Genomic DNA, 27076 nt, shown 5'->3' with positions numbered 1-27076 from the left:
ATTTTTCCCCCCATAGTTACCAGACTACTGTGCCATATTATGCCATGTAACCTTGCAACTCATCCTTGGGGAGAACACAGTTCTCTCCCACGCACCCCTTCTCCCTCCCCAGAAAGTGGTCTTTGTATCCTACAAGATTACACCCAATGTTAATAGTGTTTTCATCTACATTATCGGGATGTCCATTGGGAGAACCTTCCACCTCCTCCAAGTTGACAATGTTCCTGGCACAACATACTTTAAATGTATAATTTCCAACGAATACCCTCATTATGAGTAGTCTGGAGAAGGGTCTTGCACCTGATGAAATCCACAACTGCAGGGGTTGGAATTCATCAAGTGCAATACATAGCATCTAATAAAAGGTTTAGCAGATCTAGCAAAGTACACATTCTGGTAATTAAGGTGTCTTTTTCCCCTTTTAAATTGTGGCAATTTTCACATGCCAAAATTGTAAAAGGCATGCACATTTTATTGCATCTTGTAACTACAAGGGTCAGAATTACCTAGGCCACTCGTAACAAAGGCCTAAATATCCAAGAGGTTCATAATGGTAAAATGTCCCAAGTCTCTGTTTTAAATAGTATTTAAATCTCACTTTTTTAACCAATATTACTGGCCTAGTGTAGTGCAAAATGCACCATTTGTTACTAAAATCCCAAGCATCTAGAAGGCAGATCAGCTTGCTACCTTGAGGTGCAGTTATTAAATAATTTCAGTACTGATCAGGTTTCTTCGCACAATATTCTGATCATTTCTGATCAAAGGCCTGCCTCTCAAGAATTACACAGGCATCAGTCGCCTATAGACCACAGAGCCATAGATGCACGTGGACAACAGAGGTGTATTGTGCTGGCAAACACATGCTACGAGTTACCCTCTATTCACACACACTGGCGAGGTGGTCTCACAATAACCACTTATCACGAGCTGCTTTATAGTCTATGGACAGGTGGGGGAAAGGGATGTACCAACCATGGGTAGCTCTTTAATCTCATGTATGTGGCTTAAATCATCTCAAATAACGAGGGGTCATTATAGGGCTGGGGTGTCTTGAACTGACACTAATGGTTCGCAGTGACAAAGAGGCAGCCAAGAGATTTGCTTCATGGACTATATGCGTTTGTTGACGAGAGAAGTACACAGAAGTCACAGATTTGTGAACAATACATAACAGTCTTGTTGACCAAGCATATTAGGCCACGATGTGCCTTTCACTAACTGTGGACACGTACATGTAACAGAAGCTGCCTTTAATTAATAGGCCAGCCCAAGTAGCAAGTTGTGGCCATCGCTAACTAGGAAAACATGCATATGAAAATGAATTGATTTTTATCGAACAGGAACGTGCATGTGATGGGTGTGCCCCGTGGTAACTAAGGACAAACATATGCACAAAAGAAGTATCTTTTCTGGTCACATACCAGAGGACAATGACCAGAAACAAATATCTGGCAAGGGAGGTAGGAAGTAGAGAAACAAGTGATGTCGCTATTTGAGTGCAGACATATGCAAAAGTGGACTGCAGAAAACCCACACTGTCCACGGTGACACGAACAGACAGGGGTCAACTCGAAATTAAAATCACTAATAATTATCAAACAAAATGAGGTTGCATGTCTCCTATTTGAATTTAATTTCCTTTCTGCATTTTTACATTTAGAGGGAGCACAAAAGGAGTTGGTTCTTCAAATGTTGTTCATCTCATTATTATTTTTTATAATATAACCCCCCCCCCCGCCATTTGTCTGGTAAATACTCAGTGGCGTGCCAGTCCAGAGAGCGCCAGCCGAGAGAGAGAAGAGCGAGTGAAATGTTGCCTAAAGAGAGCCGAGAGGGGTCTACTTTCTAAAGTGGAATTCTGTTAGCCATTAAGGAGTGTAGAAAAGAATGCTCTGTAAACACTTGTGGGAAGGATAATCAAAAATAAATATACCAAGTTTTTTCTATCCTTGCTTTCAACTGATATTTAATCTGTTTGTAAGCCTTGCCAATGTGTGGGACGGATAATGGAAGCAGAAGGTGAGATCACACACTTGGTGCAAATGGAGATGCCAGGATTAATATCGAGGTCTCCTTACTTCAGAGCAGATAACTTTAGCCACCAAACCACATCAAAACAATGAAATAACTAGAACAATGTACACTTGTGCTTGCAGTCAGTAACTGCTCTCAGTGAAGGACTACTTTATTAGAACATAAATACAACGTGTTTTGGTTTATTCACTCTGGTTTTTCAGCAATATCTACCCACCCCTCCATCCCATGTATTCCACCCACCCACCCACCCACCCCCCAGGAATGAGGTAGCCATACTGGCTGCTTCATGTGGCTACAGCTTGAAACAGTCAGGCGATTTTTGAAAATTTAGTTGTGCAAACACTGACTTGTAGTTAACAGTGAGGGGAAACAGAGGAAGGTGTGCCCTGCTAGCCCCAGGAGAGAAATGAAGATTAGAACCACTTCTCCCAGGCACACTTAGTCCACCAGCTCCGAGTTATGGGGCTCAGGGCTTGGAATCACGCATAGATTACCTTGTTCCTCCAGAAGTCCACTCTCACCTGCTAGCGGAGAGCATCTAAACTCTTGTGCATTTCTACAGATAATTAATGAAAAGTCACTTGGATGAACAGCAAGGCCATGTGGCAAATGAAAAGAAAAAAAAAACACAGGATCCGGTTAGACCTGGAGTTCCAGTGCAGCGAGTCATTGATGTGCGGCCCACACACACTCACCCATGACACGTGCGCTTCTGCTGCGCAGAGCGCAGGCGTGGAGTGACGTTAGGGCGCTTCCCTGTTATTACATAAGCTGTTCCTCGCCCACAAGTGTACAGACAAAACAAAAACACGAACAACTCATCTGGCTTGTCACGTTGCGTTCCTCATGTGCAAAACTGAAAAGGAGTAGTGTTCGGAATAGGACGCGCAAAATGTTTCCAGTAGAAATCCGCCTGGTGCTCTGAATGGCCAAGCGGACAATGTTCACCTGCAGCAAGATTTGTGGGAAGGATCCTGCCAATGACATCCCTGACTGGCAGGGTCGTTCTCACCCCACCATTAGTCCCATTGGGTATCAAGCCTCCTCACTCGCACCTTCTGCTTGTAATGGTATTCCTTCAGATAGGCCTTTAGAGCACTAGGGATGGGCAGGCGCTCCATGCCATCGTAAGTGGTGCGGCTTGCTACAACAGCTCGGCAGAGGTACTGTAGGCTGAATGGAAAGGTCCGGCCATAGGGGCTGGACAGCAGTGGCTCGAAGAACATGCAAGCATTTGGGTCCTTGTAGTGCTCCAGTAGGCCGGTCACAGTAGGGGCGTGGAAGACGCTGGGGTCATGGACATCAAAGCTAAAGTTGTGGTTCCACTGCTCAATGCGGGCATGCAGAGAGCGGCCATAGCGGCGGAAGCTGACTGAGAAGAGGTAGTCCTCCTGGGCTGAGTCCCGCAGCAAGAAGGTGCCCTCTGGCTTGCCTTCCAATAGGGCTTCAGCTTCGTAGCGGTCCATCACCCCCCAGTAGCAGGGCAGGTTGGTGATTTGCAGCAGGTCAGGAACCAAGCAGTGGATGTAGTCAACCTGGGTGTGCGCCCGCAGCCCATCCTTTGGCTCCTGCCTTTCCATGGAGCTCTGCCTCTGGGGGCTAGGCTCTGGTGCACACTCCTCTTGGCCAGCCTGAAGAGTGGCTCGATTGTCTCCTGCCAGTTCATTCATGCCGTGCGCCAATTTAGGGCCCAGTTTGTAGAGAGGATTGATCTGAGCAGTCACCTCAAAAGTGTGGATCTGTGCATCGGGTGGTGGGTCCACACCCTGCTCTATGCTAATCCTCCTCCTCTCCCTCAGCCTGTCCTCTTCATCTTCCACCAGAGTGGGGCTCTCCGTCACAGCTCCTGCTTGCGATACTGGCACGGTGTGCTGCTTTATTAGGTGCCACTTCTGTGCCAAGTCTGAGCCAGCAGCAAAGGGACATTTATCCAGCATCAGCTCACTCAGGTGGATCTTGCGGTGAGAGGACGATAGATCAGGAGATGGTCCATTGCTGGTGCTCTTGATGGGAAAGCACTGACCCACTGCATCCTGTATCTTCTGCCTCAGTGACCTGCTGGGAAGCTCAGAGTCAAGCTCCTGCAGTGAACCTCTGCTTTCTTCTCTAAAAGGCTGTCTGTCCCTCGCTGAGAGATCCCTGCCCTTCTCAGCACCCTTTCTTGGAGTCTTGTTCTTCTTGCTATGCCTACTGCCCTCCTCCTTCCTCTCTTCAGACCGGCTCTGCCTGATTTTAGGTCTCGCCCCTCTGTTGTCTTTGTCTTGATCGCCAGCCCCGCTCGGTTGGGACATCTCTTGGCAGCCAGCCTGGTAATAAAGTCTAGGGAAGGCAGCGTCACCTGGTGATGCAGGCAGGGCGGGGAGCAGAATGTCAGAAGCAGTTTGGAACATTAGTCAGCGCCATCCCTGAACAGCTGGCATCCTCCAGAGCCCTCAGGAGCGGCTTCGTTTTGGCATCATCTACAGTCTGCAGGAGCTCTCCATGCCAGCAGTCCCTAGAAACAAACAAATATCAACACTGTTTGAGAACATGGCATGTCTCTAAAGAACTACCCGGCTCCCTCCCACAACTAATAATATGAAGACAGTTCAGTTGAAGATGGAGTTAAATATATAAGCCGAAGCTTGTAGTAGATCCACCTCATTCCCTACATTTGAGCTATTGTTACATTTCTGCTATTGCTCTACGGCAGTGGTCATCATACTTTTTAATGCCTCCCTCCCTCCAACACTCACCCACCCCGGGTGAAAAAAATCATTGGGGCCCCCTCAAAAATGTTCTGAATTATTCTATTAAAATGGTAAATGTTTAAATATGTCTAGACTTATTTAAACATTACAGTTAAGTTTTGTACCGTTTTTAAAATGCAATAAAATACATGATTGGCAAACATATTTTTCTGATCAGGCAGGCCTTACTAACATGTAAAAGTATTCCCAGTGTGATTATTAGAAATGGGGGTGGGAAGTTTGCAGATTATTTGGAGTCCCTTCCCTTTTGACACCTTCTTCCAGCCAGGATATAAATGACAAAAGATGTTAGTGATGTCCTATTACAGAGCGGCTTACTGCCGCTCATTTTTCCCCACTGAAAACAAAGCACTGTTGTCAGCATAATGCTGTTTTTGGCCAGCGCCCCCCCCCCCCCACCCAATAAATTAAGGCACCCTCTATGGGCACAGCTTTCGAAACTTTTCATGTTGGTGACACTTTTTGGATATAATAATTTTGGGACACAGTAAGGCAGTGTGGCGAGCGAGGCCGAACCACTTAAGGGGGTTGGGTTCTCTCCCCGGAAGAACATTTTGAAATAAAAGTGGGCAAATGGTGAATTTTCAAGCAAATTTGAGACCATGAGGTTGAACACAGGCCCCTGCAGTGGATGCCTTCGTCCACTGAGCCACCAGACCCGGCATACACACATCATTCTCTCTCTGTCTCCCTCCCTCTCTCGATCTCTCCCCTCTCTCTGTCTCCCTCTGTCTCACTCACTCTCTGTCTCCCTCCCTGTCTTTCCCTCCCTCAACCTCTGTCTCCCTCCTCCCTCTGTCTGTCTCCCTCCTTCTGTCGCCCTCTGTCTCCCTCTCTCTCTCTCGGTCTCCCTCCCTCTCTCGGTCTCTGTCTCCCTCTCTGTCTCTCTGCCTCAGTCTCTGCCTCTATTTATCTGCCCCTGTTCCTGTCTCTATCTGTCTCTCTCCCTCCCTCATCTGCCTGTCTCCCTCACTCGGTCTGTCTCCCTCACTCGGTCTGTCTCCTTCTCACTCGGTCTGTCTCCTTCTCACTCGGTCTCCCTCCCCCTCTCTCTCTGTCTCTGTCTCCCTCCCCCTCTCTCTCTCTCCCACTGTCTCCCTCCCCTCTCTCTCTCCCTCGGTCTTCCTCCCCGCTCTGTCCCCCTCCCCCTCTTGTCTGTCTCCCTCCCTCTCTCTCCCTCCCTCCTGTCTGTCTCCCTCCTGTTTGTCTCCCTCTGTCCTCCTCATTCTGTCTCCCTCCCTCCATCTGTCTCCCTCCCTCCGTCTCCCTCCCTCCATCTGTCTCCCTCCCTCCATCTGTCTCCCTCCCTCCATCTGTCTCCCTCCATCCATCTGTCTCCCTCCATCCATCTGTCTCCCTCCATCCATCCATCCATCTGTCTCCCTCCCTCCATCCATCTGTCTCCCTCCCTCCATCTCCATCTGTCGCCCTCCCCCTGGCGCCCTCCGTCTCCCTCTCTCCCTCCCTCTCCCTCCCTCTTGTCTGTCTCCCTCCATCTGTCTGCCTCCCTCCATCTGTCTCCCTCCCTCCATCTGTCTCCCTCCCTCCATCCATCTGTCTCCCTCCCTCCATCTGTCTCCCTCCCTCCATCCATCTGTCTCCCTCCCTCCATCTGTCTCCCTCCCTCCATCTGTCTCCCTCCCTCCATCTGTCTCCCTCCCTCCATCTGTCTCCCTCCCTCCATCCATCTGTCTCCCTCCCTCCATCTGTCTCCCTCCCTCCATCTCCATCTGTCGCCCTCCCCCTGGCACCCTCTGTCTCCCTCTCTCCCTCCCTCCCTCTTGTCTGTCTCCCTCCATCTGTCTGCCTCCCTCCATCTGTCTCCCTCCCTCCATCTGTCTCCATCCCTCCATCTGTCTCCATCCCTCCATCTGTCTGCCTCCCTCCATCTGTCTGCCTCCCTCCATCTGTCTGCCTCCGTCCATCTGTCTCCCTCCCTCCATCCATCCATCTGTCTCCCTCCCTCCATCCATCTGTCTCCCTCCCTCCATCCATCTCCCTCCCTCCATCTGTCTCCCTCCCTCCATCTGTCTCCCTCCCTCCATCTGTCTCCCTCCTTCCATCTCCATCTGTCGCCCTCCCCCTGGCGCCCTCTGTCTCCCTCTCTCCTTCCCTCCCCCTCCCTCTTGTCTGTCTCCCTCCATCTGTCTCCCTCCCTCCATCTGTCTCCCTCCCTCCATCTGCCTCCCTCCCTCTCCATCTGTCTCCCTCCCTCTCCACCTGTCTCCCTCCCTCTCCACCTGTCGCCCTCCCTCCCTCTCCACCTGTCGCCCTCCCTCCCTCTCCATTGTCGCCCTCCCTCCCTCTCCATTGTCGCCCTCCCTCCCTCTCCATTGTCGCCCTCCCCCTGGCGCCCTCCGTCTCCCTCTCTCCCTTTCTCCCTCCCTCTGTCTCCCGCCCTCTCCATCTGTCTCCCTCTCTCTGTCTCCCTCTCTCTGGCGCCCTCCCTCTGGCATCCTCTGTTTCCTTCCCTCTGTCTCCCTCTCTCTCTTTCTCCCTCCCTCTGTCTCCCTCGCTCTCTGTCTCTCTGTCTCCCTCTCCCTCCCTCTGTCTACCCCGGACTCCCTCCCTCTGTCTCCCTCCCTCTGTCTCCCTCCCTCTCGGTCTCCCACTGTTCCCTCTCTCTGTGTCTCTCTCCCTGTTTCCCCGCTCGGTCGCCCTCCTCCCTCTATCTGTCTCCCTCCCTCCTTCTGTCTGTCTCCCTCCCGCCTTCTGTCTGTCTCCCTCCCGCCTTCTGTCTGTCTCCCTCCCTCCTTCTGTCTGTCTCCCTCCCTCCTTCTGTCTTTCTCCCTCCCGCCTTCTGTCTGTCTCCCTCCCTCCCTCCTTTGGTCTGTCCCCCTCCCTCTGTCTCACTCCCTCCCTCCGTCTGTCTCCCTCCCTCTCACTCCGTCTGTCTCATTCCCTCCCTCCCTCTGTCTGTCTCATTCCCTCCCTCCCTCCCTCTGTCTCCCTCCCTCCTGTCTGTCTCCCTCTCTCCCTCCTGTCTCCTGCCCTCCCTCCTGTCTGTCTCCCTCCCTCCCTCTTGTCTCCTGCCCTCCCTCTTGTCTCCCTCCCTCCCTCTTGTCTGTCTCCCTCCCTCTCCCTCCCTCTCTCTTGTCTGTCTCCCTCCCTCCCTCTCTCTCTCTTGTCTGTCTCCCTCCCTCCCTCTCCCTCCCTCTCTCTCTCTCTCTTGTCTGTCTCCCTCCCTCCCTCTCCCTCCCTCTCTTGTCTGTCTCCCTCCCGCTTGTCTGTCTCCCTCCCTCTTGTCTGTCTCCCTCACTCGTGTGTCTCCCTCACTCGTGTGTCTCCCTCACTCGTGTGTCTCCCTCACTCGTGTGTCTCCCTCCCTCCCTCATGTCATGTCCGTCTCCCTCCCTCATGTCATGTCATGTCCGTCTCCCTCCCTCATGTCATGTCATGTCCGTCTCCCTCCCTCATGTCATGTCATGTCCGTCTCCCTCCCTCATGTCATGTCATGTCCGTCTCCCTCCCTCATGTCATGTCATGTCCGTCTCCCTCCCTCATGTCATGTCATGTCCGTCTCCCTCCCTCATGTCATGTCATGTCTCCCTCATGTCTGTCTCCCTCATGTCTGTCTCCCTCATGTCTCCCTCCCTCATGTCATGTCATGTCATGTCCGTCTCCCTCCCTCATGTCCGTCTCCCTCCCTCCCTCATGTCATGTCATGTCATGTCCGTCTCCCTCCCTCATGTCATGTCATGTCATGTCCGTCTCCCTCCCTCATGTCATGTCATGTCATGTCCGTCTCCCTCCCTCATGTCATGTCATGTCATGTCCGTCTCCCTCCCTCATGTCATGTCATGTCATGTCCGTCTCCCTCCCTCATGTCATGTCCGTCTCCCTCCCTCATGTCATGTCATGTCTCCCTCATGTCCGTCTCCCTCATGTCCGTCTCCCTCATGTCCGTCTCCCTCATGTCTGTCTCCCTCACTCGTCCGTCTCCCTCACTCGTCCGTCTCCCTCACTCGTCCGTCTCCCTCTCACGTCCGTCTCCCTCACTCGTCCGTCTCCCTCACTCGTCCGTCTCCCTCTCACGTCCGTCTCCCTCTCACGTCCGTCTCCCTCTCACGTCCGTCTCCCTCTCACGTCCGTCTCCCTCTCACGTCCGTCTCCCTCTCACGTCCGTCTCCCTCTCACGTCCGTCTCCCTCTCACGTCCGTCTCCCTCTCACGTCCGTCTCCCTCTCACGTCTGTCTCCCTCTCACGTCTGTCTCCCTCTCACGTCTGTCTCCCTCTCACGTCTGTCTCCCTCTCACGTCTGTCTCCCTCTCACGTCTGTCTCCCTCTCACGTCTGTCTCCCTCTCACGTCTGTCTCCCTCTCACGTCTGTCTCCCTCTCACGTCTGTCTCCCTCTCACGTCTGTCTCCCTCTCACGTCTGTCTCCCTCTCACGTCTGTCTCCCTCTCACGTCTGTCTCCCTCTCACGTCTGTCTCCCTCTCACGTCTGTCTCCCTCTCACGTCTGTCTCCCTCACGTCTGTCTCCCTCACGTCTGTCTCCTGTCTGTCCTCCTGTCTGTCCTCCTGTCTCCTGTCTGTCCTCCTGTCTCCTGTCTGTCCTCCTGTCTCCTGTCTGTCCTCCTGTCTCCTGTCTGTCCTCCTCCCTCCGTCTGTCCTCCTCCCTCCGTCTGTCCTCCTCCCTCCGTCTGTCCTCCTCCCTCCGTCTGTCCTCCTCCCTCCGTCTGTCCTCCTCCCTCCGTCTGTCCTCCTCCCTCCGTCTGCCCTCCTCCCTCCGTCTGCCCTCCTCCCTCCGTCTGCCCTCCTCCCTCCGTCTGCCCTCCTCCCTCCGTCTGCCCTCCTCCCTCCGTCTGCCCTCCTCCCTCCGTCTGCCCTCCTACCTCCGTCTGTCCTCCTACCTCCGTCTGTCCTCCTACCTCCGTCTGTCCTCCTACCTCAGTCTGTCCTCCTACCTCCGTCTGTCCTCCTACCTCCGTCTGTCGCCCTCCCTCTGTCTGTCGCCCTCCGTTTCCCTCTCTCTGTCTCCGTCGCTATGTCTCCTTCCCTCTGTCTCGTCCCTCTCTCTCTGGCTCCCTCTCTCTCTAGCTCCCTCTCTCTATGGTTCCCTCTCTCTCGTGCTCCCTCTCTCTCGTGCTCCCTCTCTCTCGTGCTCCCTCTGGCTCCCTCTCTCTCTGGCTCCCTCTCTCTCTCTGGCTCCCTCTCTCTCTCTGGCTTCCTCTCTCTCTCTGGCTTCCTCTCTCTCTCTGGCTTCCTCTCTCTCTCTGGCTTCCTCTCTCTCTCTGGCTTCCTCTCTCTCTCTGGCTTCCTCTCTCTCTCTGGCTTCCTCTCTCTCTCTGGCTTCCTCTCTCTCTCTGGCTTCCTCTCTCTCTCTGGCTCCCTCTCTCTGGCTCCCTCTCTCTCTCTCTCTCTCTGGCTCCCTCTCTCGCTCTCTCTCTGGCTCCCTCTCTCTCCCTCTCTCTATGGCTCCCTCTATCTGTCTCTCTGCCACCGTCTCCGTCTCCCACCGTCTCCCTCTCCCACCGTCTCCCTCTCCCACCGTCTCCCTCTCCCACCGTCTCCCTCTCCCACCGTCTCCCTCTCCCACCGTCTCCCTCTCCCACCGTCTCCCTCTCCCACCGTCTCCCTCCCTCCGTCTCCCTCCGTCTCCCTCCCTCCGTCTCCCTCCCTCCGTCTCCCTCTCCCTGGCTCCCTCTCTCTACCTCTCCCTCCCTCTCTCTCGGTCTCCCTCCCTCTGGCTCCCCCGCTCTGTCGCCCTCCTCCCTCGGTGTGCCTCCCTCTGTCTGCCTCCGTCCCTCTGTCTGCCTCCGTCCCTCTGTCTGCCTCCGTCCCTCTGTCTGTCTCCATCCGTCCCTCTGTCTCCATCCGTCCCTCTGTCTCCATCCGTCCCTCTGTCTCCATCCGTCCCTCTGTCTCCATCCGTCCCTCTGTCTCCATCCGTCCCTCTGTCTCCATCCGTCCCTCTGTCTCCATCCGTCCCTCTGTCTCCATCTCTCTCCCTCTCTCCCTCCCTCTGTCTCCCTCCCTCCCTCTGTCTGTCACCTCACCCCAGCTTTCCGGACACACACACAGCCGCACCCGAGTACTTTGCAGGTCTTTAAAAGACCATTTACTGGGAGAGTTATGCAATAGATAGCTTTCAAAGGAATGCCTCTCAATTAGCAGAGGTTATGTACCAAGTGCCCGTTAATACTGGTGTCATCCCGCGACACACCCACCATTTGCAGGCGACACAGTACTGTGTCATATTGCTATCCCTTGCAAGACAGCACAAGGCTAGTGGCCAGAAATATAATAAATTCCAGCCTACTTCTCCCAACTATAAATTCCTGCTCCAGCTTCCTTCTGCATTAGGCCCACCCCTCATGCCTTAAGTTCTTTATTCGGAAGTTGGACTGGGTCACAAAAAGCAAAATCAAAAGAGACTCAAGAGTAGGGGAAAAACCAGTACAGTTGTACCACATCACTGACCCTCCTCAACCATCTCCACACCCGGTCAACGCTGAGACCCTCATATGCAGTCAAGCCATCAAGATAAATGTGTTATGTTATGTTAAATGAAGCTTGTATAGCACACTGACACCAAAGGTTTCCTGGGGCTTGGAGACAGAGTGAGTGAGGGTAAGGCATGGGGGACGGAGTTTAACCAAGGGGGGGGGGGGGGGGGAAAGAGGTGAGTTTTGAGTGATTTTCTGAAATTAAGAAGGGAAGGGCTGGATTTGATGGAAAGAGGGAGGGGATTCCAGAGACCGGAAGCCAGGTGGGAGAAGCGACGGCCACCAAATTTCTTGGTTTTAGCTTTCAGGGTGACTAGCAGATGAAGATAAGCTGATCGAAGGTTGCGCGTTGGTCGATGTGGGATGATTAGAGATTTGAGAAACGCGGGACTGGTGCAGTGGAGGGCTTTGAATGTAAGGCAGCCCACCTTGAAGGCTGCCCTTTGACCTATTGGTAGCCTCTATGTGAGCTCTAGTCATTTATTTTGGGTACTCTCATATTGGAAAATGTACGGTTGTTGCCCACGATAGTGTGCGAGATAGAGCAATATTAAATATCAAGGCATTCATGTCACAGTGCAGGAAACCAGCAAAGTATATTTATGCTTAATTCAGAAAACGTGTGACAGAAAATCGTGGAGAAAACATCAATGTCAAAACCCACAAACCCATTCAAAACAATTCTCACTATGAAGAAAGCCTGCGAGGAATGAGCAGGCTTTGTTCGCTACACAAACGTCAGCAGGGAGTATGGTGAAAAACAGTGCAGAGATGTAAGAAGCCTGGGATGATCACTGCCAGCTACTTGAGCAGACACTCAGCTCTATATGAATACATTTTCTACTCTTTAGGTCTAGAGCTCTTTTCATTTGCAATGTGTGGGTTGCCCTTCTCCTGATAAAAGAAATGGGTGGTGCCCATCTCTGAGCAAACTTGAGTGCATTTTATTGATTGTATTTATTAAAATAGATTCTCTCTTCTTAGGTTCCTTGGAGGCAAGCCAAGAATCCTACTTGACATTTTTTTTCAAACAAAATGACGACGAGATCAGCACACCATCCCCAATCTCCACACCCCATAAAAAATTCAAAGTAATTGAACCAAGTTTGGTCTCTCAAGCAACAGGTTTGTGCTACTCCAGATATGATCTTTCAACGTTTAGTAACCAGAAAGGTATTCCCCTACTTTGAAGTTGCAAGTATTCATTGCTGGTACAAGAATCTACCAAGTAGCATCACCAAGAATACTCACATGGGTCATGAAAAAGCTAGTAAGTTTTCTGAGCATCTCTATTTATTCTTCCTTGTACAACTACCATGAATAGGCTCCTTCAAACTGTCCCATTCAACATTTGTAACTGATGCTCAGTGCTCTCCATTATTTGATTTATTAATTTAAAAACATTTCTAAAGCACTAACAGTCACCCGTGGGTACCTTAGAGCTCAGAGAAGATGTTTCTGTCAACCGCTGAGACACCATTTTTGGATTAGCACTTGGGAAAGAGCCATGCATTTAGCAGCTTCCTAACAATCAAAGATTTTTCCAATCGAAGGTCTCTTGGTAGGCTATTCTATCGCCTTGCTACAGCCACCGAAAAAAAAAACAGATGTACCGCCCAGAGTACTTCTGGAAAACTGGGCAGAAGCATCAATTTCTATGTGCGCGCGACTTCATCTTGGGCCATACAGCAAAAAACATTTATTTAGCGTGTTACACTTACTGTCATACAGTGCTTTATCTATGAGACATACTGACTTAAATGTAATCCGGAAGCCAATGGAGTTTAGCTAGTCTAATAAAGACAGACTTCCTTTTGAAAAAATATAGAGTAGACAGTGAAAAAGTAAATAGGTTATTCAACATTAAGCTCTAATATTCAATCTTGAAATATGGACATATGCTGCATTTCTTAGTGCAGTGCTTTATTTCAGAGGCATTTCCCGAAAAATTATATGACTTGTTACTACGTGAGTCATTACATTGCGTGCCTTCACAACAGGGTGTTACCACGCAATGCCATTACTAAGCAAGTCATTACATCCACTTGCAGTAGGTGGCGCGCAAAAATGAGGAATGTATAATTTACTATTCCAACTCCAGCCTACGCAACAGCAGGGAGGGTGTTGGAATAGTAAACTATACTATTCCTTATGTTAGCACGCCATCTACTGCACGTCGATGTAATGACTTGCATGGTAACAACGTGGTCGTTGTAACAACCGCGGTGTAACATCCGCATTGTAACAACCGCGATGTAAAGATAGTTTCCCGAAAAAAGACACACTGCATAACTGTTGTGCTTGGATAACGTGTCTAGTACAGTATTGCTGTTAGCTACGGTTATGTGTTGTGCATGTGCCCTGGTGTGCTAAACTCTGTAAAAATGGCATTGTGAAATACAGAATTTACTTATTCTGATCTAAAGAGCATAGAAGGGCGTTTTATTTGTGAGATAATACTGTGGGGGTCTGAATGAACATTGCCATAGCAGAGCAAGAGAGGATATTAATGCGAGTACGTTATTGATTGTGTTATAGATTGTGTGAAAGTAGTACTAGTACTGTGTCAGGCTCCATGCTCGACAGGCAAAAACATTAACAGAATATATGAGAATGATCTGGCTGTGGGATCGTTTTACCTAAAAAGTCTGCATTGAAATCTATACAATAGATTTCTGTGGTGATTTTTATTAGATAATGGTCTAGAATTTTAAAATAATACTGATTAGTTACACTGGGTCGAGGCGAATATAGCCAAAAAGAATCACGTTTCTTTGGCGTAAGGGGAGACTCAAACTTTCTCATGTTCAGTATAATCTAGCGCTCACATTCTTTACCAATTGTTAATTTGATTACCACTTTACCTGGTAAACTTTACCTGGTAAACCCAGTTAAACTGAGTTTCAGTAATCTGGTCTGAGTGATATGAACATTTTCATTATGTGTTCGTTGCCAAATGTTAGGAAGATACAAGACCCTTTGCAAAAGCTGAAGTTGAAGGAAACAGGTCTTTGTCACTGCTTTTAGTTGCTCCCTCTTAGTCAGTCCTGAGCTAATCTGCACTCCCAGATGTTTACCCTTGTAAACAGGAATCACATTTCTGACCCAGAGTAGTTGGTCAGAATGCATGACTCCACAGTCATCCTTGTACATCAATGAAGCAGGCAAAAAGCCTCAAACAACATGGTTGAAGCCCTGCATGGTTTCATTATTTACCAATGCGGGAATCGGGGTCTGCAGTTCTTTTAGGTTCTGGAAAAGCTCCAAGTACGTATATACCCTAAAAAATACAGTTGCACACATTACTCATTCTTAGAGATTCTGACCTATTTTGTGAATGTGTTTCTCAATGGAGAAACTATATAAGTATATATATGTTCGAGGCATGTGGGCTGCTGAATTCATATCTGTGCATAGATCGCCACCTAGTGTTGGGTCCGGATGATTGCACCATGTTGTCCTGGAAGAGTCTTCGAAGTATCACGAGATAGGTCCTCAGATTGTTTTTTTCCGCCATTGGGTTCGGATGTTATTCCTATGCTCTAACTTCGAAATCGAAACAAAACTTTTCTAAAGGCCAAAAGGCCTTCGACTTCGACGGTATTGCTCTCGCTCGGTGATTATTGACTCGATCGAACTTTCCATCTCGAACCGGTCGTCGGCGCGGGCCGTTGGGCTTTTTCGACGCCACGTGGGCCTGCTGTCGATGGAAAGGAGCCCGTTCAAAAGGTGCCCACAATGCCACTCCAAGTTCCCGCATACTGACAAACACTCAGTATGCAACAAGTGCCTATCACCAGACCATAAGGAAGAAATCTGCCCAGCCTGTGCCCAATTCCGGTCGAAGAAAACCATCCGGATTCGACGGGCCGCTATGCAAGAGATGCAGCGACAGGCACCGGAACCAGACAACATCTTCGATGATGACCAAGAACTGCCGGAAGCTCCAGATTCGGACCTAGAGATCATCACCGTCGAGGACTACTCGGACTCCGACGACGAGATCCCACCGGGGCAAATCGTGAGTACACTGCCACCGACACAGATTACCCCGTTACCGAAGGCTCCGGTTGAGGCATCGCCAAAAGGCCTTAGCCAAGATCCGAAGAAACATTTGCCAGCCCCGCCGTCCGGCTCGGCTCCGAAACCAAAGATAAAGCCTTCGGAGACCCCAGGGCCAAGTAACGTGATCCCAAAGAAGGTTCTCGAACCCAAGAAGGTCGTCGAACCAAAAAAGGCCGTACAGCCTAAAGGCGTTGACCCAAAAGGCGCCGATCCAAAGAAGGCCGTCGAGCCAAAAGGCGCCGAACATAGAAAGGCCACCGAGCCGAAGAAGCCCACCGAGCCAAAGGGCGCCGACCCGAAGAAGGCAGTTGACCCAAAAAAGCCTGCTGTGCCAAAGGTCGCCGAACCAAAGAAGGTCGCCGACGTAAAGAGTGCTGCATCGAAGCCTGTAACCCAGCCGGAGAAGGCTATCGAACCAAAGTCAAGTGCTCCAAAAAGACCAGTCGATCAAAAAAAAAAAAACCACTGACTCGGCAAAGGACAGTCAACCGAAAAAACCTGTCGAGCACAAGAAGCGTGTCGAACCGAACAACCCGGTCGATCCGAAATCACTTGTCGACTCGAAGAAAGGGTCCGAGCCGAAAAAGACCAATAAGGCACCGAAAGTCGTCGATACAGAAGGGGATATCGACCCAGAGGCGATAGTCGATCCAAAACAGACTACGCCGAAAAAGTCAAGGACACAACCACGGACAGTGGAAGAAGAACTCTTCCATCCGGATCCATCAGACGACCAGGCAAAAATATATATTAATCCTGAGACTGGTAAAGTCACAATCCTACACAGGAAGAAGAGACCACTGGACACAGACTGTCATTCCCCCATTCCTCCAAAGAAAAAGGACTTTGGGACTTCTCCCTCTAGACCATGGGTACTCACAAACTTTCTCTCGGGGGCCAAATTTACAGTGTGGTTTGTTTCCGAGGGCCGCGCACCGGTGGGGGCGGGGCTAGATCAACCAAAAAACCTATGACCTTGAGGTTGATCACAGGTCCCTGCAGCGGATGCCTTCGACTGCGCCACCACACCCAGCATACACACATCTATCTCCATCCCTCGCTCCCTCTCTCGCTCTGTCTCCCTCCATCCCTCTCTCGCTCCTTCTCTCTCCCTCCCTCGCTCTCCCTCCCTCGCTCTCCCTCCCTCTCCCTCTCTTTTTCTCCATCCCTTGCTACCTCACTCTCTCCATTACTCGCTCCCTCCCTCGCCCCCTCCCTCTCTCGTCTCTCTCCTTTCCTCCCTCTCTCGCTCTCTCTCTCCTTCCATCCCTCTCTCCCTCCCTCTCGCTCCCTGCCTGAGCCTTTTAAAGCACAAGCTAATGACCTCATACAGGAGGGAAATTTTATTACAAACGCCTCCATCAAATGTGCGCTTGACGCAGCTGACACTGCAGCCAGGTCTATTAACACTAGTGTTTTACTGCGACGACATGCACGGCTGCGTATTTCGGGCTTTAAGAACGAGGTGCAGTCCACCATTCTTAACCAGCCAGTCAACCAAGACTTCCTTTTTGGCCCTGCAGTCGACACCATTTTAGATAAAATGAAGAAAGAAACAGAAACTGCTAAATCAATGGGTGCATTGCAGTTTCAGCAACACAGGTTCCTTTCGACGCTCATCATACAAAGCAGCTACACGAGGCAATACTTCACAGACCTCATCTACATATAAAGGCAACACCCAAGGTTCCTTTAATAAGAACTCCAACAGAGGAGGGTATAGGGGCAACAATAACAAGGGAAGAGGACGTGGAGGCAATAACACCAGAGCCTCCACTGCCACAAAACAGTGACTTCATCACGCTACCTCCAGACCACCCAACACCGGTCGGAGGCAGACTCCAACAATTCCTACCTGTCTGGAACGCAATTACCACGGACAGGTGGGTGAGACACATTATCCAGTATGGTTATTGCCTAGAACTCACTTCTACTCCACCATACATACCACCCAGACACCGTCCTATGTCCAAAGAACACATCACCCTGCTACAACAAGAGGTGAAATGCATGCTGGAAAACGGGGCCATAGAGCCAGTCCCTTTCCAACACCAAGGGACAGGGAGTATACTCCCTATACTTCCTTATTCCCAAGAAGGACGATTCCCTCAGACCAATATTGGACCTCAGAACCCTAAATCATTACATACTGTCGGAGCACTTCCATATGATCACACTACAGCAAGTGCTCCCGTTGCTACAACAAGGGGACTTCCTAGCAACACTGGACCTCAAGGATGCGTATTTTCACATACCCATCCATCCAGCTCACAGAAAATACCTCGGGTCACAATAGAAGGTCAACACTACCAATTCAAGGTTCTCCCCTTCTGGGTAACCACGGCTCCAAGAGTGTTTACAAAATGCTTAGCAACAGTGGCTGCACATTTCAGGAGGCAACACATCCATGTGTTCCCGTACCTAGACGATTGGCTAATACAAGCCAGATCGTACGAACAGTGTGCAAGAGACACGTCTCAAACACTTCAGCTGCTACACAGCCTAGGCTTTTCGATTAACTACCCAAAATCGCATCTACAACTGTCCCACACACAACAATATCTGGGAGCTACTATAGATACCTCAGTGGCAAAGGCATATCCAAACACAGCGAGGATAGCCAGCATGCAGATGCTCATTCGCAAATTTCAGCCACAACACTCTCTGCCAGCTCGAGTCTTCATGCAGCTCATAGGCATGATGGCCTCCTGCATATTCATTGTCCCCCCATGCCAGACTTCAAATGCGTCCATTGGAAGAATGCCTAGCACGGCAGTGGAACCAAGCTCATGGACAACTAAAAGACCTAGTGTTGGTAGACAGTCGCGCTCACAACTCTCTGCAGTGTTGGAACCCACAAAACCTTTCCAAGGGGCGACTGTTCCAAGAGCCGGTCCCACAACTAGTACTAACAGCGGACGCATCACTGAGAGGCTGGGGACCCCACCTCCTTCACTATCCAGTACAAGGGCTCTGGACAATCAAACAAAAGAAACTGCATATCAACCAACTAGAGTTGCTAGCGATATTCCTAGCCCTAAAAGCATTCCAAAAATACTTGTACAAGAAGACTGTGTTGATCCGGACGGACAACATGACAGCAATGTACTATATCCAGAAACAGGGAGGAACACACTCTCCACAGCTGTCCCACTTGGCACAGAGCATATGGAAGTGGGCAATTCCAAAAGACATCTTTCTCCTGGCAGAACACCTCCCAGGAAAAGACAACCAAATAGCGGACCTGCTCAGCAGACACAGCCAGCAACTACACGAATGGGAGATTCACCCCAAAGTTCTCCAGCCATTCTTCAGCCAGTGGGGGCACCCAGAGATAGACCTGTTTGCCACAAACGAAAACTCAAAATGCCAGTACTTTGCCGCCAGTTTCCCACATCCGTTGTCACAAGGCAATGCGATATGGATGAACTGGTCAGGCAGATTTGCGTACGCTTTTCCCCCAGCACCACTGATTCCGCTGGTGGCACGCAAACTGCGGCAACAGTCACTCACACTGATCCTAGTTGCTCCCACATGGGCGAGACAGCCATGGTACACAACGTTCCTGGAGCTTTCAGTAGTTCCTCATCAAAGGCTGTGCCTCGCACCCCATCTTCTAACTCAGAACCATGGAGAAATCAGACACCCAGATCCCAATCAGATGAACCTAGCGATCTGGCTCCTGAAGTCTTAGAATTCGGATACCTTAACTTGCCTCCAGACTGCATGAAAATCATTAAGGAGGCAAGGCAACCAACTACTAGAGCATGCTATGCAGCTAAATGGAAAAGATTTGTTATTTACTGCAACAATAACCAAATCAACCCATTAGATGCTTCCATACAAAACATTATATGTTACCTCCTGCATCTTCAAAGATGCAACCTAGCATACTCTTCAATAAGACTACACCTCGCTGCTATAGCAGCATACCTTCAAAACAGGCAAGACCTTTAACTGTTTAGAGTCCCAGCAATCAAGGCTTTTATGGAGGGTCTTAAAAGGGTGATTCCTCCTAGACACCCACCTTCCCCAGTCTGGAACCTAAATGTAGTACTTACCAGACTTATGGGACCTCCTTTCGAACCTCTACATTCATGCAAACTGCAATTTCTAACGTGGAAGGTGGCATTCTTGATTGCCATTACCTCACTCAGGCGAGTTAGCGAGTTACAAGCACTAACTATTCAAGAACCCTTCATGCAAGTACATGCTAACAGGGTAGTTCTTAGAACAAACCCTAAGTTTATGCCGAAGGTCATATCCAATTTCCATATTAATCAATCAATAGAACTGCCAGTGTTCTTCCAGAATCCACAGTCAGTAGCTGAAAGAGCCCTACAAACACTGGATGTAAAGCTCTGCTTTACTATGTGGACAGACGAAATCATTTAGAAAAACAAAGCAATTATTTGTTGCCTTTTCACCACAACATAAAGGAAAACCCATATCAAAGTCAGGAATAGCCAGATGGATAGTTAAATGCATTCAAATATGTTATCAAAAAGCTAAACGTGCTTTAACTGTCCCCCCAAGAGCACACTCTACGCGAAAAATGGGGGCATCCATGGCTTTCCTAGGAAATATTCCTCTAGAAGACATATGTAGAGCAGCCACATGGACTACCATACACACTTTTACAAAACACTACTGTGTAGACGTGCAAGCAAAGCAGCAAGCTGCTGTAGGCAGGCTGTCCTCAAAACTCTCTTTCAAACTGCTGCAGCTGGCACTGGTAACCACCGCTAGAGGAGATACTGCTATACAGTCTATGCACAGATATGAATTCAGCAGCCCACATGCCTCGAACGGAATATGCTACTTACCAGTATGCATCTGTTCTTGGCATGTAGGGCTGCTGACACTCATATCGCTCGCCCTCCTCCCCGGTACCTGTCGCAGCTGCAGCATTCTCTTTTGCATGGCCATCTCTTACTTTACTATCTCCATCTCTGCCACAATGGCGAAAAACAAACAATCTGAGGATGGAGAAGATGCCCATGCGCACTGTAGTCCAGGGGAGGAGTCACCTATCTCGTGATACTTCGGAGACTCTTCCAGGACAACAAGGTGCAATCCTCCGGACCCAACACTAGGCGGCGATCTATGCACAGATATGAATGTCAGCAGCCCTACATGCCAAGAACAGATGCATACTGGTAAGTAGCATATTCCTTTTTTTTATTATAAACAATCAGTGTTCTTGACATCTTCATAAATAAGTAGGGGCAAGTCCTCAAAGAAACAATATTTTGTTCAGAATACAATGAGAGAATACAGTAAGGCCTGATTAGAACGGGTAGTCAGAAGACCAGGAAACCAGGATTAAAGGACCGTGGCATCCAGGCCAAATTTAGAATGCCATGACTATATGACACTATGACATTGTGACCATGGTTAAAGAGATTTAGAGCAAGAATATATTAACTTGAAAACAAATTAGGCTGGAGGACTTTTACCATGAGTACAGAACTTTGTGAGACTGGTAATGAAAAGCAATGCAACAGACCTAGGATTCCCACACATGGTTAAAGCTACCATCTATCTTGTCCTGGACTACGCTAATTGTGTTTTTCATAGCTAAACTCTGTCAACTATGAGAATACTAAGAATTAGGCTCCTCCTACATGTAAAGTCACAAGTAAACATCTCTCGTGATTTTGAGGGTGCTACAGTGGTTACCCATTGCAAGAAGATCCTCTTGTAATCTGCTTTGTATCACACACTAAGCAATAAATGGAAAAGGACCACTCTTCATCAGGAAGAAAACTGACAAATACATAAAACAAAAGGAACCTACGCTCAAGAATGGCTCCTCCCCTCATAATTCCCACATACAAGAAAAAAACATGGGAATAACATATTTCTCTAATGGTGAAAAGCAATGCAACACACCTAAGATTCCCACACATGGTTAAAGCTTAAAGCTACCATCTCTCTTGTCCTGGACTACGCTAATGGTATTTTTCATGGCTAAACTTTGTCAACTATGAGAATACTAAGAGCTCAGAAAGCTGCCCCCAGGCTCCTCCTACATGTAAAGTTACAAGTACACATCTCTCGTGATTTTGAGAGTACTACAGTGGTTACCCATTGCAAGAAGATCCTCTTTTAATCTGCTTTGTATCACACACTAGGCAATAAATGGCAAAGGACCACTCTTCATCAGGAAGAAAACTGACAAATACATAAAACCAAAGGAACCTACGCTCAAGAATGGCTCCTCCCTCATAATTCCTACATACAAGAAAAAAAACATGGTATAACATCTTTCTCTGTTCGAACAACCAAACTAGGAATTGCCTATCCTCAAACATAAGATCCACAGACAACCATCTCAACTTCAGAAGAATAGTCAAGAGCTGGCTCTTTCCCACATGATGACTATACTTACAACTCTAGAATACACAACAGTATACTCAGACATGACAAACCACTTCTCACAGTATGGGAAAGAGTTGTCATTATACAAGGACACATCATTGCACTTTGAACTATGCCTTCTGTTTTGAGTAGAAGCACACATGACCACTACTTACAAAAAATAAAAACTTACAACTTCCCCATTTCAATTCCATTCCTATCATTCTATCCCTATTCCAACTACCCACCCTTTTTTAATCCATTCCTAGCATTCTATCCTTACTCCAAACTCTACTAGACATGCATCAAGAGCACAAACTTAACCCAACTAATGCAGAAGAAAAAAAAAGTCCAAACTACTAAAAGTGGGTTTTGAAGTAGTGTACCAATCGCCAAAAAAGTGCTTCAATGCCTCGCAGGGTTTGGAGGTACTATATAAATATATTTACTATTACAATCCAGTAATACTTTATAAAAAAACAAGAGAGTTCAGGGACACTTGAAAAATGCTTACGTTTTTCGACATATGTTGATCTCATGAAGTATAAAATTGGAATCCTGGATTGACAATTCTGACCTGTAAGCCTTATGTGCCTATGGCCACCATTAACTTCAAATTAGTGATATGAAAACAAACCTTCTGTGTAGCCATTGTACCAGTAGCTTAGGTCACTCAAGCAAGGGACAGTAAACATGTTCCAAATGATCAATATCCAATGAAAGTCCTTATAGGTACTGGTATTGTGAATATCCTGAAAACTTGACTGGCTAATATTCTATTCCGGTATGCGAAGCCCAGGCCTAATTACAAAAGTCCATTAAATCGAATAACTTCAGGCTCTATCATCTGAATATATAGTGATGTGAAAAAGAAAGGTTGAACCACGTAAGAAGCTTTAGTTTTCCATATTAAGATGTACCTGAACTTTATTTAATCCTCACCAAATCAACAGTAGATAAATCTAATTTCATGTGACAGAAATGTTACTTTTTCATTACTTAATAAACAGATGTGCCTGCATTCAGCACCCTTGTCTGAAAAAAAGTGAACTCTGCAATTAAAAACGAGTCCATTTAGCAGCAATAACTTCAAATAAACATTTCCTATCTGCTAGAATGTATCAACTGGGAGAATTCTGGCACACTTAAAAGTGTCGAACCTCTAAAATGTTTAAGGATAACAGATGATGCACAGCTCTCTTTAGATCACCCAAAATTATCGCTGTGGGTTAGAAATCGAGACTTTAATTTGGCCATTCCAAAATAATATTAAGCTTTTTCAGCCATTCAATCATGAATAATGTATGTTTTGGGTCATTATCAGGGCCACTGGAATTATGCGGCAGGAGAGGGCCAAATTATTCAGCAAGGAAAGCCACATTATGCGGCATAATGCAGCACATTTTGCAATAGTATTACTTCATTATTTTGTCATCTTTAAACTTCGTAACACTGTCTGGGCATTGGATGAACCTCATTGGTACCAGTTTAATATCAAAATATTGCAATAAGCAACACGAAGTTGAGCAATCAAGGTTTGCAAGTTGTATTCAATTGCGCAACAACACGTGCTGCTGTATATTTAGTAAATTTTGAACAGTTTGAGCTAGAAAGAAAACATTTTTTGTTAAAATCTGCAGATCATGCGGCAGCTGATGGATTATGTGGCAAAACTATAATTATGCGAAATTGCTGTGTCCTCTCAATCGCATAATTACAGAGGCCCTGGTGTTTATTGTGCTGCAAGATCCACTTTAGCTGATGGACAGATGATCTCACATTTCCTCTAGTGTGTGCTGGTATACATAGGAACTCATGAAGGACTCAATGATTGTGATGTTTAAGATTATATAGATGCGAAGTAGGCCCAAATCACCCTTTCTCAATCATGCTTGACACAACCAAACCCAACAGACCTCTTCAAGCGCCTCACGATCTTTTACAAAGAATCAATGCTAAGCGCATGGCCCATCATCACCCCAGAAGAAACTGCAGCCACCATGAAGTCCACCCACTCGGGGACCCCCATCGAGCCCATGCCCCCACCACGCCTACTCCAGAGAACTTCAACCTATCGGCACCATGCTCACACCCATTCTGAAATGCTTCCACCTCTTCAGAGACTTTCCCAGATGTTTGGAAACATGCAACTGTCCTCCCAATGCTGAAGAAACCCTCTGCAGACTCTTTAATGCTCGCCAACTATCAATGCTCGCCAACTACAGAACGATATCCCTGCTACCTACCATTCCTGGCCAAGGTCTTAGAGAAAATCATCAACAGACACCTCATCGAAAACCTCAATGACCACCAACTACTTGACACCACTCGGTCTTGTTTCAGACCCAACCACAGCATGGAAACTGCTTTGTCGCTACCATGATGGCACACGTATGACTCTGGACTGAGGACTCTCTCCTCCTGAAACTCTCTGCAGCATTTGACACAGCCTTCGACCCTAACCTCATCCAACACCTACACAACATCGAAATCTACGGACATGCACTCCAACGGATCTGCTCCTTCCTGACAGTATGGACCTAGTCAGTCAGCATTGATTATCGCCGGACCACTGATTTCTTCGTTCAGCTGCATACTGCGCTTTGACTTCATCAAACCCGCTACAAGATTACTGGACTTTTGCTGACAACACGGCTCTTTGCCAAGACGGATCTCTACCATTACAGGAATTATACGCAAGCCATTCCATGGGAGCCTAGCCAACTACTACTCCCCACGCCTTGAGAAAGCACCAGGCCTGCGTGCCAAGAGGGGGCAAAACATGTGTTGCTGTATCCTATATGCACTGTGGTTCCGACTTTGGAACCCTAAAGATCTGAAACATATTGCACTAACCCAGGATTATAGACTCATTGGATAGATTGGAACTACAAAATGATGCATTACACACCGATCCTCCCTGAGCAAACACTCTTCAAAGTATACATGATCCCTTAAGCCAGCAGCATCCGCCATCACGATATCAACGTCCTCTCTGATGCCAACGATCCACAACTCATTCTCTCCCTCACGGAGAAGACACCCAGATCAAGTTCAATGCCTGCATGACTGAAATTACTCACTGGAAGAAGACCAACTGGTAAAGCTAAACACCGACAAGACTGAAATCATGATCATCGGGAACAACAAATCACAGTGGGACTCAACCTGGTGGACCCCCACCACCCATGCCAAGAACATCTGAATCATGGAACGTAATTTAGACATGACTGCCCAAGTCAATGCTGTCACCTGCCTCATGTTTCCGTACTCTGAAGATGCTATGGAAGATTTTCAAATGGCTCCCATCAAGTACCCGGAACACCATCACGCAAACCCCTATCACAAGAAAGCTGGAGTATGGGAACACCCTCTATGCCTGGATCAAGAAAAAACTCACCAGAATGCTTCAGACCATTCAGAACTCGCCAGCTGGATTCACTCTCACACTCCCATGCCACACTCACACCACACCTGTAGAAGCTCCACTGGCTTCCCATTCACAAATCAGCATACTTCAGACTCCTCAGCCACACTTTCAAGGCACTACATAACACTGGTCCAGCCTACCTCAACAATCGCATCAGCTTTCATAAACATTCCGGACACATCCCATGTCCAGACTCCTACTTACACAAATCCCATGCATATGAAAAAGTAGATCAGGCAGTCCAGCCTTTTTCTACATTGCTTCTAAAACATGGGAAGACTTGCCACTATGCATAAGATCCTCCTCCGCACTCCTTCAATTCTGCAAGAAGCTGAAGACCTGGCTTTTCGAGTAGTGCCACTAGGCCCTAGATGTGCCTAGATTCCCACCTGCTCTGAGCCAGGATACCTTCCCGGGTGACAGTGTGCTCTACAAATCTGCATAACATAAAATATGCAGGTCTACTCACATTGCCAATTCATCCTCGGATGAAGAAAGGGCATCTACATTCGGGATGTTTGTACAGTGTTGTTTTGTTCAATTTGTTACAAGCAGTGGCTCTAAGTTTAGAATAGAGATGTCCAAATAGTCTGACTTTCCTGCATCTTCTAGATAGTTGAGCTACACCGTTTAGTCCTCTTCCTCCCATTGAGATATTCATGCTTAGGACTTAAAGCCAATGTAAAATCCCCTGGACCAACTGTAAAGCAGTCGTCCACCGTGCCTATGTATACCATGTTCTCAAACTCTTTTGGCGTGGATCATTCTGGTTCTCATGTTTACCCTACCTCGCACTTTCAACTGTTCGGTGAAGTAAGGGGACTGGATGTCAGAATCAAACACATTTCTCATCAAGGCAACTCCAGTATTCCATAATTCTGTCCTAAGTCCTCCCCTAAAAATATAAAGGATGTAAGGCTAAGAGTCGTCAACACCTGGCAGATGAGTAGATTACTTCGGGGTTATGGGAGTCCTGGCTTGAATTTAAAACCAAGTTTTCGAGGATACGACGAATGTTTCAGTCCTATTATTTTAGGAAACAAATATGCTCGCACATTGCTCAAGTATAGGACAGAAGGAGACTGAAAATCTGAGGCACTTTACTGTTCGTGGTCGCCGTGCTTAGATCCAACCCGTTTGTGCATTTGTCCTAAGGTATTGACACAAAAGCACAAATAACAGCGTGCCCAGCGCTAAAAACATGAACTGTCCGTTATCACCCGACAGTAAACAATATATGCCTAAGATGTGTTCCCACTAGTCATGACATCTGCGAGGGGCTCAGGGTGTCAGAAGCTGATCGTGGTCGCTGCCTACCGATCACTATGACTATAAACAGTCACTTAAACAAGAACGGTGACCATCTGCCCGTACTTACACAGACCATCCCCGAATTCAGACTCATGTCCGTACTCCTTTGCTGCTATTCCAACGGATGTAATTTGTTCGTAATTGTAGCTCTTCCGGATCGCATAACAACCAATCCCTCTGTTGAACATATTCTGAGGGTCATTCAGGGAGTGGAAGGTTCTGCAAATGTGTCAGGTGACCTAGAATTGGAGCATTGAGGACACCGTTAGCCAATCCTGGTGCGTCATACAGAATACCGAAGTGCTGATTGGCTGTGCAATCCTCATGAGCCTTTGGCCGATCGTTCCTCTTAAAGTCGGCGGGAACCGCCCGGCTTGGCGTGAGGCGGATTTAGTCGTTGTTTCCGAGCGGTGGGTGTATAGGCTCGGGCTGAGCCTGGGGCGATAACGTATGTTTCGAACCGGGCAGACTTCGTTATGCTAGGCTGGTTCTAAAACCACCAGCCGTTCTGTTTTGGAGGTTGGCGGGAAGGGGCAGGGCGGAGTAGTCTCCGGTGATGCCAGTGAGTTTAGCTTTAAGTAGGGCGAGTTACTCCGCGTCTCAGAGCTGGTGGTAATCGAAACCGCTCCTGTCAGGCCCTATAGTGTCCCTAAATCTTCAATAAAT

The 27076-nt window shown here is 48.3% G+C and overlaps 1 protein-coding gene across 1 annotated transcript; it reads right to left on the bottom strand.

Moving 5' to 3' along the window:
* Positions 1-2299: 2299 nt before the first annotated feature.
* Positions 2300-26616, bottom strand: LOC144782152 (suppressor of cytokine signaling 5-like). Its single transcript, XM_078661327.1, has 2 exons — positions 26478-26616; positions 2300-4534 (listed from the first exon to the last, which is right to left on the bottom strand). The coding sequence occupies exon 2, from the start codon at positions 4428-4430 to the stop codon at positions 3060-3062; it is 1371 nt and encodes a 456-aa protein (XP_078517453.1). The 5' UTR covers positions 4431-4534; positions 26478-26616; the 3' UTR covers positions 2300-3059.
* Between the last annotated feature and the right edge of the window lie 460 nt (positions 26617-27076).

The sequence above is a fragment of the Lissotriton helveticus genome, chromosome 9 (assembly GCF_964261635.1).
Source record: "Lissotriton helveticus chromosome 9, aLisHel1.1, whole genome shotgun sequence".
In the NCBI taxonomy this organism is placed as follows: Eukaryota; Metazoa; Chordata; class Amphibia; order Caudata; family Salamandridae; genus Lissotriton; species Lissotriton helveticus.
The sequence above is the reverse complement of the archived record's forward strand: the minus strand, read 5'-3'. Positions and strand labels throughout refer to the sequence as shown.

What these genes read in the sequence shown, in the direction of transcription:
- LOC144782152 (XM_078661327.1), bottom strand. Translation starts at nt 4,430, where the DNA reads ATGTTCCAAACTGCTTCTGACATTCTGCTCCCCGCCCTGCCTGCATCA.